The sequence below is a fragment of the Coenobita brevimanus genome, chromosome 62 (assembly GCF_032717465.1).
Source record: "Coenobita brevimanus isolate Jiangsu-jjx chromosome 62, ASM3271746v2, whole genome shotgun sequence".
NCBI lineage: Eukaryota > Metazoa > Arthropoda > Malacostraca > Decapoda > Coenobitidae > Coenobita > Coenobita brevimanus.
Window position 1 is genome coordinate 2,119,695 of NC_137015.1, and position 11,898 is coordinate 2,131,592.

General features: G+C 39.0%; 1 protein-coding gene across 1 annotated transcript in view; it reads right to left on the reverse strand.

Annotated features, from left to right (window-relative positions):
* hzg (CTD small phosphatase herzog) overlaps nt 1–8,723 on the reverse strand; it is an 86,826-nt gene extending 78,103 nt beyond the window's left edge. The window contains exon 1 of the mRNA XM_080275689.1: nt 8,576–8,723. Within this exon, the coding sequence (XP_080131815.1) occupies nt 8,576–8,651 (76 nt within the window). The 5' untranslated portion in view covers nt 8,652–8,723. The remainder of the gene's footprint in view (nt 1–8,575) is intronic.
* Nucleotides 8,724–11,898: the final 3,175 nt, after the last annotated feature.

Here is an 11,898-nt window from a genome sequence, read left to right on the forward strand (position 1 = left end):
TTTTCCAGAAAAACGCATTGTAGGATTGGAGAAATGGAAACAGCGCTATCCTGGCAGCAAGGAACACTATCAAAGGCTTCCACAATGTAACAACGTGCGAAATAACAACGATTAATTACTCTTGTCTGACAGAGAGAGAGAGAGAGAGAGAGAGAGAGACACTAACGACTTGGTAACAGACAAGTAACAAATATTTCCTAGAACACTGCGAGTCCTAACAACAAAACCAAGTACTCCTGCATCCTGTTGAGTAATGGCGACCCGCTAAGCAAAGGCCACGACCGATCCTGTTAGATGCAAGGGTGAAATTTTGTAACAAGGCCGCGCCATGGGGATACTGTAGTACCGTAATATATTTTTATAAACTGGTTACGTTTGTGTGTGTGTGTGTGTGTGTGTGTGTGTGTGTGTGTAGATAGACATATGTATGCACACTACTGTGTGGGTAGGAGCTGAAAACTAAGTGCGAAGTAGAGAGAAAATATGAAATGATCGGGAAAGACAAAAGAGTATAAGGATGTATATTAAGTGGATGTAAAGGAGGTAAAGACGAGTGGAAATAAGGCTCCAGAGGATAAAACTGGTGCATATAATATCGTCGATAGTAGTATAAATGCTTCGAGTGTATCTTTAGATGCAGCAGGAGTGTAGAGAAGAATGGGAAGAAGCTGTGCAGTTCGAAAGAAGTGGTAGCAGGTCTTGAGAAATTTCAGCTGGGAAAGACTTTTAGAACAGACAGGATACATCTTGAAATACTGAGGTGGTGGTACACCAACAGATGATTTAAATAAAGTTCTACATAAGCTCAGTAGTAACCTCTGTAGTGAAAGGGATAGGACCTCTTGTACAGATGGGATTAATAAGTCCATAGAGAATTAGGCAATGAGAGGATCCAACACGCCAAAAAAAAGTAATATATAATGAAAACAGCAGTTAACTCTTTCAATCAGGTATACCGTATTTACCTCCTGTTACTACCTCGCAGTTTTATTCAACTAAGGGATGACTTTTGAATTGGGATGGTTTGATGTAGCATTCACGAACTAATTCACTGCCTGGCATTCTGAAACTGAATGCAGGCATCCCCACTTCATGACTGGGATGCGTTATCCAAAAAGTATAACATGGGAGTTTAACTTTACACTGGGTAGCTACAAAATGGGTTAAATGGAAATAGGCCTACATCGCCAGACATCCCAGAGCTGACCCTTTGGGGGGATATTTATCTTATTGGTGTCACCGTATCACACATAATTTACATACAGTGGTGACACCGTTATCACACATAAATTAAAACATACAGTATCTTACAAACGACTGCAAAATCTACAGACAGCATGAATAAAATGCCACGCAAAAGATGGCACTGGAGTGACAAGATTAAATACTGGAAGTGTATGTATATACAGTATGCATATAGAGATTTCCACTGATTAGAATATTATTGTCAAACTTTGAATAACTGGAGTGAGATGTGGACAATACAAGAAGGGCAAAAGCCACGAATGATGACAGCAGTGATGGCCTAAATGATTCTAGACGTGCATGTACCTGAAGAGATAGGCTGATAGGGCAATGGGATGACACAGAGAGATGGTGGCTGTGAAAGGGTGTAGTTAGGTAGAAGGAAAGCTCTGCAGGTGATCTGCACACAAGGAATACATATGACTCTATCATAGTCTACACTTCTCATAATTTCTTCCAGCAAAAACCAGATGATTTTATTCGGCTTTTCAGCGAAAAATGAGTCACAGGAGACTAAGGTCCATATTCTCATCCATTTTTTTGAAAGCTCTCTAGCACCTCTTCCTTAGCAATTTACTTTTCAGTACCAAGAATGGCTGATTAACATCCTTTTGCAAGTAACCTATGGAGAGTATGGCAATATCAGAATGATTTATGTAACACACTAACAGGCAGTATGGTGTAATAAGCAAATATGTTGCAAAGGAAAAGGTTTTAGGGAGTTCCCTTAACCGACAATAATACAGGCCTGGGTGTTAATACTAGTACCGTTAGGCTATCCTTCTCATGGCTGGGGCAACTCTAGTACTGGTATACCTTTCCAGCCTACACCAGACAGTCTCATGCCACGAAGAGGATGTAATATCAGCCTGACAGTGTTAAATGGCGTATAGGCTAGAAGCGAAGCTAATGGGTAAATGAGGGGAAGATTAATGATAAGATGCATGAATTTCCCCTTCACTCTCTGATATGGTAATGTACCTATTTTATATCTTACTGCAACCACCAGAAATTTTTCAGAATCAGAGAGACACTCTGAACTGGATGCTAAACATGGCCTTCATTAACCCTTTCACTGCTACATGTCTGTCACAAGTTGAATGAAAGTGTTAGACAGTTGCATGAAAAAATATAGACATACATCACTGGAACAGAAGTGTTAAGTGAATTAATGCAAGAGAGAAAGTGGTATGACTGGAGAGCAAAGCGAGGAAAGGAGTGGTGAAGGAAGAGCATCAAGTCATATCTGCCAGTGCCGCACAGGATGAACTCTGTGATTAGGCAGCACTTGGCAAGACTGATACTAGTATGGTATTTACAGCTGCTCACCTAGTGATAACTTTATCTAGGACTGGCATACGATTTGCAGTAATCTTGAAAGTTCTTAAAGTTGAAATTCACTACTACCCAAGGCCACATATGTACAAATCATAGGTGAACATTATCAATTAAGACAAAAATGCAATACCTCCGCTGTACCAACTGCTTCAAGAAAAGCTGATCATCACAGAACCATCAACATTTAGTCTTCTTACCCACTATATACAGTATGGTACACTATGTTAAAATTACTCAAAATAACAAAGTATGCTTCTCAAAAACATCTGAATCTCTAAATGTTCATACCCGGTGACTCAAAAAGTTCACATGCAGGAGAGCAACACTAAAAGTTTTGTAGTTAATTACATATATATCAGAGTATTTATACCAACAAATGAATCCAAGCCTAGGTTCCCAGGAATGTAGCATCCTATCCAACTTTTTCAGCATAATGACACTTGTTTTACCCCTTGCTACAGCCAGATTCCTATAGACAGACAAATTTTTCAATCTAAGGGTGACATCTCGTAATTAAAGGACTAATACAAGTCTGCTGTTTGGTTTAGCTCGTGTTCCATCATAAAAAAAAAAACACTTTCAGGAAATGTATCCCATCTGTAAATAGGGAATGCCCTTTTGGTATATACCAGTAAATACGGTACGATGGCTACAACTGCAATGCCAACTTTTCTTGGAGTGGTTAGCCCTTTCAATCATGAGTATGCTCTTCCAGTGTGCAGTACAGTATTCCATATGGTCTAAATACTTTTTAAGACCAACTGAATTATGGGAGATGAAGTGACGATACCCACACTCACTAAAGACAAGGCTTGAAACAGCTTGAAATTCAGAAATGTAAGACTACAAGCACAGCAAATGTTATCCTTAATAGCACATAACGTCTTGACAATAAAGTATTACCATGCCAGTGGAGATAACTTGTTCACAGGGAAGTCTCCCCCAAGATTAATACTGTCACACAGCAGTAGCAAGAATGTACCATAAAGTATTGGGCTAGGTTATAACAGTAGTGATGGAGTTCATGGCAAATTTCTTTCACTGCTCACCTACAAATTACCTCCCTCAAGCTGAAGGAAGCTGCATGATGGTAATGCAATATGAAAAGGTATACAGTTGAAAGCGAGAAGCTCACTGTAACCCATCTACCTGTACAATCACCATAGGTTACATTTCTGATATACTTTACTGTGTCATCTTTATTTTTAACCCTCTGACTCCAATATATATACAGTACTTAGAATCTCACATAGAATAATGATTGGTGATTCATCTACGCTAAGAAGTACAACTTAGGGCACCAGTGTATGATCTGTGAGGCAGAGCCAAGAATTTTAATGGCCTGAATGATGAGTGAATGGTTTTGTGGTCCTATACAATACACGACTCAAGTTTTGCTGATTCAGCTACACTACCTAATAGTATGGGTGATTCTCCACTGAATGACAAGCCAAATGGATTCCTGTAGCTACATCAGGAGGACATTTACTAAGCCAGACCATATAACCACATTATGGCCCATGGAGGTTTAGTGGGTACTTAAGGCGCTCCAATCAGATTGAGCTGATGCAGGTTTATATCCAAGGGATGGTTGGAGTTTATTGCTCACATAATGCCACTCAGGGATAAGTGAGGCTGTACAATCTTCTACAAATAAATTTAGAGCAGCTGCTTATTTAATGATGCACTTACACTAACATTTCAGGTTTGAAATTAGGGGTTTGAGCAGATATTCCAGTGAAGATTTTTATCATTTTACTTTTATCACAGTTAATATAACTGTGTGTAATTTACAAACTCGATTACTGGATACCAGTACCTATTTTGTGTGCCAGATGGTGTGAAGTGAATCAGACCTGATAATCTCTACTAGATCACAGCTCTTGTGATTCTTCTGCTATGTAGCTATTGCACAATCTTGATTATGGTATGCAGCCTATTCTGTGCATAAGTATACACCACACCTAATAATGTATTTGCATCATATTACTTGGGAAGATTGAGAATAGCTGCTACAGGACTCCATATCCATTCAGTACAGACCAGCGCACGAAAGCAGAGGACAGCACCATTCTAACTGTCAACAAGATTTATTATGCTGTGGGCAAACATTTAACCAGTGCAACAGTTACAGAATGGAAAAAATAGAAAACGTGAACTATCCACTGAGCTATTACTGTTCAAGTGGGTCAGAGTATACACTCCCCACTGAAAGGTCAAGTACTGAACCACTTTAGAATAATGATGCCTTGTTTATCTTCTTGTTGCTACTGCCAATTTTATTCAACTTGGGGATACCCCAAGTTGCGAAGGGACTAGATCTCCCTTAACTCCTTCAAATGCAGTCTGTTTCAGGTTGAGTAAAATCTAAACTGAACACAGGCATAGCAAGTTCTGAATATACAGTATTAAGTTACAAAAATCCTCTGATATTTTGTCTGTAAGAAACATATGGGATTGCTCCTGTGTAGTTTTTTCTTAAATTTTCTCTATTCACCAATCAACTTGCTTACTGTTTTAATAAATGAAAATAAGTTCCTTACATTCTACCATAATACGGCAAAGTTCAGTACAGTACATTCACCAGAATTCACGACACCCATCATAATAGGTAGGAAGTGTGACTTTTCAAAGCGGCTGTCATTCCATACTCATACCGTACTTGTTCCAAACTATTGCTACAAGTATGGGTCCCCAGTACAGTATGGTACCTATCCACTGCAATGACAAAACTGACATGGGCTTACAAAAAAGGTAATTGCACTTTTTAATGTGGGGATTTACCTGACAGCGATGAGAGTAGGATGCAAAGCATATGGAAAACATACACAAACTCCATAAAGATTTTTTTTTTCCTTTTATCTGTGATGGAGAAACAAATACTGCATATTGTATACCCCTCTGAAATCATTCTCCAGTCAAATGAAGACATATAGCTGATCAGGTAAACATTTAGCTACTGATGAAATATACAACATTAAAATAAGAGGTATTGCTTCTAACCTGAATAGAAAACCTACCGTACACATTTTGGTTGCAACTAAGGCATATTTCTGGGAAAATGTCCTGAAATGACACACATTTCAGGACCACAAAGTACAGTACCGGTACCGGTACTGGCTGTCATCATGATACTGTACCACACTACACAGCACAGTCTACTCACAGTAATTCCTTATTATGCCATTCTTTTTCTTTTTTTTTCTTTTTAATAGTAAGTCTACAGAAAACTACAGAAATATTGCCTATGAAACTTCCATCACTACAGTATTGTACCAATAATGATGATTTGCCCATAGCCCCAAATTTACAGCAAAAATTAAATGGAAAAGCTTCACAATTTTGAACACATCCCTGACTTGCATCAAGTGCTACCTGTACTGGTATCTGAACCTAAAAGCAAGAGCTGTTAAATCAATGACTGAATGAAGCCAGAGCTGCAGGTCCTACATATTAATTGTACAATCTCCTTGCCTCAATGACAATGCAATCATAGCCAGCATGCTACAGCAAGACTGTTTGCACCTTAGGGCATGGGATATTCCTCATTTTAGAATACTTTTACACTATACCATATACCAGTATGTTATTCCATTACAAACTTCATGATAATTTGGAGGCATACATCTAGATTAATTGATAAGATACTGTATGGCTATTTAGGTTAGGTTTGCTTGGAAAATGTCTAAAAGAGCCTGTGCAGTAATCAACAGCTGAGTTTTACCCCCATAATATCCCTATATTGGTAGGTACAGTACTTCAAAGCCCTGTCCACTTCTGCAACAAAAAATTCTCGAATGGGTGGGGGATTATTTCCTTTATGCCTTCCATCCAATAACATTTTAAATTTTGTTTTTGCTATCCCCACTTATTTCTTTTCCTCAGTATGGACCTTTTAAACAAAAAAGGCTAAAAAAAAAAAAATCCTAACCATTTCACAGCAAGATGACTCCCTGAAACTAAACAACACTCTCTGATAGTAGCTAGTATAGCTAATAGAAAAAATATGTTCTCTGAGTGAAAGGGTTTAATCATACAACTATCAAAGAAAAGAAGGTAAATTTGTACAGGATACAGAAAAACACAAGACCAACAAATTTAATGCTCATGATGAGAACCCTGACCTATAACAAATAATTGCCACAATGGGCTAAATGTTAATAAGACTGTCAGTAGTTGCTTGAGCTTTAGTATTCAATTTAATATTGTACTTCTATTTCCTGACTTTATAAGACTTGTTTCTACTGGTACTTACTTTTGCATTTTATTCCCATTACTTCCGTTTCTTTTCTCCCTCTATATATTCTTTCATGTATAACTGTGGAGTGGATCTACTGAAATCCACCTTAACCTAACCAAATCAAGGAACAATTTTATCTAACTTCGGCTTAATTCTAATTCGCTAAGATTTTGGTCAACTGTTTGTAAACTCACAGGCAAGTTTTCACAGGACTTATCACAGTGCACATTAATAACTATGCATCCATGGAGAAAAAGGAATAAAACCTAGTACACAATAGGAATCGACTGTATTAAAGAAAATATGGAAAATATAGGATAAAAGAATGAAATGAAGTCATGTGCTAACCATCTCAGGATTAACAGCCAGACTGGTATCACTGAACTACTATATATCACTGGAAATTCTTACTTCAATATATAAGTAACATACCAGTAATGCGGGAGTTGTTTCACAAGGAGTTATATCAAACTATAATTGTTACCTACCACAGCACTGCAAGCTGATAATGGTATTAAAGTAACTACAGCAGGGCTCTTGCTAACTGATGATGGTTGTGAGCCATTTGACTCCTAAAGTTTCAGATTTAGGAGCCATATAAATTTTTAGTAGCCAAACTGACCACGAGCTGAAATATTTTACAAGCAATAAATATGGTACATTTATTTATTTATTTACACATTGTCTATTTTTAAACATTCACAATCTCGACATGGAAAGACACAATAATCGATCACGTGTTTTTTCTGTTCATTTAAGTGAGATTTACTTATTCTGTAGTTTACTGGGTTTTGATGTGGATGTATTTTCTCCTCGCCAAAAGGCGACTTGCATGTAAAATTTGTTCGCCAAAAGGAAAAAATACTCGCATTTGCGAGCTGTGGCTCGCCAAACAAGAGCCCTGTACAGTACTCAAGCATACCTATGCAAGTAAATATGGTACTAAAATGAAAAGGTAACTGTTTTCTGGTTATTACTCTTCAAAAAATTCCATAGAAATCCTATATGAGTAACGAAACCTGTATAAAAACACTTATGACAATGTACAGTATGATAAAAATAGCTCATCTTACTTAAAATTAGACTCAAACTTTCAACCTACAGGACAAACTACTTCACCCAATGAAACATAAATGCTGACAATGCCTACAATACTGTATAACCCAGGCGAGACAAAACTGCTTTACACTATTATTAAACTTCCTCATACTAACATTATGCAGTATATCACTACTTAACTCTGGCTATATCTCAGCTGTATGCCCACATCACTTAGGAGCAAAACGTCGTCATACGTAATTACTGAGATAAATGCAAATCGCGGTCTGAGTAGTTTCCGTGGGTCAAAATATCAACAAGCCAGGCCGCATCTCCGCCGCACATCTCACTTTGCCGCACATTCACGACTAGGCTACACTAATTCACTGTACCCAAACTACTACAGATTCCTAACGATGACCCTTTTTCTTGCCTATATCCACGATACTTGCGAATATAATGAAGGGTGAAGGTACGAATACTGCGATGGTGCGAAGCTGTGCCCTCATCTCTTATCTCCGCAATTCACATCTCAAATCTCTAATTCCCATGCCCGAATTCCTACAATACCCACACAAACATCATATTTCAGGCCTAAATCCTCCATACAAGCCAATATAAGGGCGAATAAAGGTCTTAAAACTGCAATGGAACGAAGCAGTGCCCCTCCTACCATAAAATTACGACCTCCTGCACCTGTCGCGGGGCCCTTACCTCTGTCCGGCGGCGGGAAGGAGTTCAACTGTTCCTCATCGCGAGACACTTGCGTAATAATCGACGAGGCATCCATTGAACCATTTGCTTAGGGATAACGCGGGGTGTAAAGGTCCAAGTGCATCGAAAACATTTAAAATTACGTAGAACACTGTACCATCCCACCAAACCAATATGGCAGCTGAACTTCTAAGTCTGACGTTCCAGTAATACACTCACTCGGCGATAGTGTAAACAAAACAAAAATATCTTCACACAGTCCTTCTACTCAATTTTAAACTTCCCAGTTAGTCTTTGTATATTTTTTGGCCGCCAATTCTTGTATATACACAAAATATTTTGCTGAAAGTAAGGTCAAATCTATTTTGTTGCCATAAATTTAAAAGTACACAGGATATTCAGCTGAGTTCGAGATTTCCCGTTTTCTCTCTCCTCAAGGCCAAGATTGGGTTACCAGCAGGCCAATGTGTCTGTAGGGTAATAACTGGATAGCTACACTGAGAAATATTTGAAGCTATTAGCGCGCCATGATACACCCTAAAGAATGTTATCTTAGTATATTACTCTTATTAGAAAGGCCCTTCTTATTCTTTCTCGGCGTAAATATTTAATGGTGGTCAGATACAGTTTTTCATTATAATGTTTACCCTATAAAGATTAAAGATGGCACTATGAAAGAATATAAATTAAGATAAATAACAATGAGCGAAGATAGATGGATCTCACCTTGCATTTCCTTGATAGTAGTAAGCGAAACTGAGATTTTATGCCACTGTACTGTAGCATTAATTAATCTGTATAAGACTTGCTAGATAATCTAGTTATCTTTTTGTTCTAAATTTATAAGTTACAGAAGGTACTGACTGCAATCTTTAATGAAATAATGGTCATCATGTGAATAAGTGCCTTCATTAGCATTACAAAATTCTTTTCAGTGCAGCTCTTTTAAAGTGTCCCTGGCATGATATTCCTTAATGATTAACAAAGTTAGTTAAAACATTGACGCTATCGCTGAGGAAGCTCTCATATCCGGTACGAATACAATTTGTTTATGTAACATAACAGTATGAATCACTTATTATGCTGAACCAAACCAACCCCGACCTGAATACGGTCTTAAAATTTAGACAATATTTTAATTCACAGCTTGGAATGCCAGGTGTCAGTGGGAGAGCACGAGTAGTAATATGGCCAAGCAAAAGCACAGATGACAGCCAGGCGCGCCGCTTGATGCTCTTTACATCATACAGAAGCTGGTAGGGGGAACCAGCCCGCGACCAAAGACTGCCTATGGGTAACAAGATACGTGATGAATGATAATAATTATACACTTCTGATCTTTCAGCTGCCGAACAAAGCAGTTAGTAATAAAATAATGTTTCAATTATCAACATCTGATGGAGCACACACACACACACACTCACACACCATCATCTTGACATTTTTCCCCACCTAACGATGAGGTGAGACGGGATTCAGAAAAGGGAGGTAAGAAAGTGATCAGCAACACGCTCGGTGAAAAGGGCCAGATACTCATTAACATATCACTCGAGCCCCCGGAATCCTAGCACCACCTCCTGAGCCTAACCATCTGCACATTTTTTTTTTTTTTCTCCGACAAGGAGAGTGTTTTCACCCCTGTTTGTTTGATATTTGTTTGTCTTGTAGCAGGATTACTCAAAAACTAAAAGAGAGATATGGACCAAGTATGGTGGGTAGATAGCCCATGTCTCAGGGAACAATCGATTAACTTTTGTGACTGATTCAGATCATATTACAGATTCTGGATCCTGAAAACATTTTTTGTGAAACCCTAATCAATTATGAGAAAACCTAACTCATTATGAAGAGTGGTTTGGAAATTACGTTGTCACTGTCGGAGAGATTCGCTCCACTGAGTGCCCCTCTAGTTTTTTTTTTTTTTTTTAACAACAAGGGAAGGAAAAACAAATCAACTTAAAATATCCATACACCAGATCACAGGTGTCCTCCATTCATTAAAAAAAAAAAAAAATCTTTAACAGTTGGACTTGAACAGTCGTAAGTTGAACATTGGGGGGAAGGCATTCTGGGGAAGCGAGTTCCAGAGAGATGCAGTTCGGGATATAAAAGAATTCTGATAGGCAGAAGTTCTGCAATATGGCAGTGTGACAGTCCATTCATGAGCTCAACCAGATGCCCGCGTAGCACGGGGGAAGACATGGAGAGGTGCACCGCCGGATTAAGGGGGGGGGGGGCCAAGGGGCCCGGGCCCTGGGCCACCCACCAAGAGGGGGCCTCCCACCAGAGCAACTTGTGTTCATTTCATTTCGTGTTTATGCATTACATATTACAGCATTGGATGAATAGTCCCCGTTCAGTATTTCCTAACTAAAAGTGTCCTATTTATATATTAGGATTTAGGTTACCAGTCTGTGGTGTATGCCATTGGGGGAGTTGGAAAGGGGGCCTCTCTTCCAAGCGCGCCCCGGGCCTCCCACATGCTTAATCCAGCCGTGGAGAGGTGGCACGATGGGTGCAACTTCGTCTGAGTATTTGCCATAAAAGTATCTGTGAAATAATGCAAGCGAGACAACATTCCTTCATACTTGTAGGGGAACTATAGTTCATTTGTAAGAGTAGGGTTATTAATAATTCTAATAGGTTTATTCTGAATTTTGTCTAATTGTTCTAGTTCAACTCTCCACATCCATTCCACAAGGGTGAGCATTTTTCCAGCTGAGAGCGCACATGACTCTTACAAATTATAGCTGGCTGCTCGACAGTGAAGAAGTTTTACAGACGTGCATTCAAATGACGTAAGAGTCGGCTAGTCGACGATCAAATGAGAGAGAGAGACAGACAGACAGACAGACAGGCAGACAGAGACAAAGACAGACAGACAGACAGACAGACAGAGACAGAGAGAGATGTGCTCCTCCGTACATAAATTCATTCAGCCAGCTCGTTCCCTAGCCTCATCAGTTTTCAAACCTCGCTTTCTCGTACACTCATTTATCGTATCTATTCACCTTTGCTAAGAACGCTTCCTTCAGCCTTCGAGCTCTTTCACATATACCCTTTTCACCATCCTATCTACATCCTTTATCTCTCTTACCCTCTTATCAATAGACTTCCATTCTATCTTTACGAATCCTACGATCTCTTATCCGGACCTATCCACTCAACACACTCCATTGCCCTATCCAGTATCCATCCACTACATTTCCGTCTTGCAGTGATTCTCTCTCTCTCTCTCTCTCTCTCTCTCTCTCTCTCTCTCTCTCTCTCTCTCTCTCTCTCAAACCTGTCTGACGCATCCTACCCACCAACGCGTCACAGTC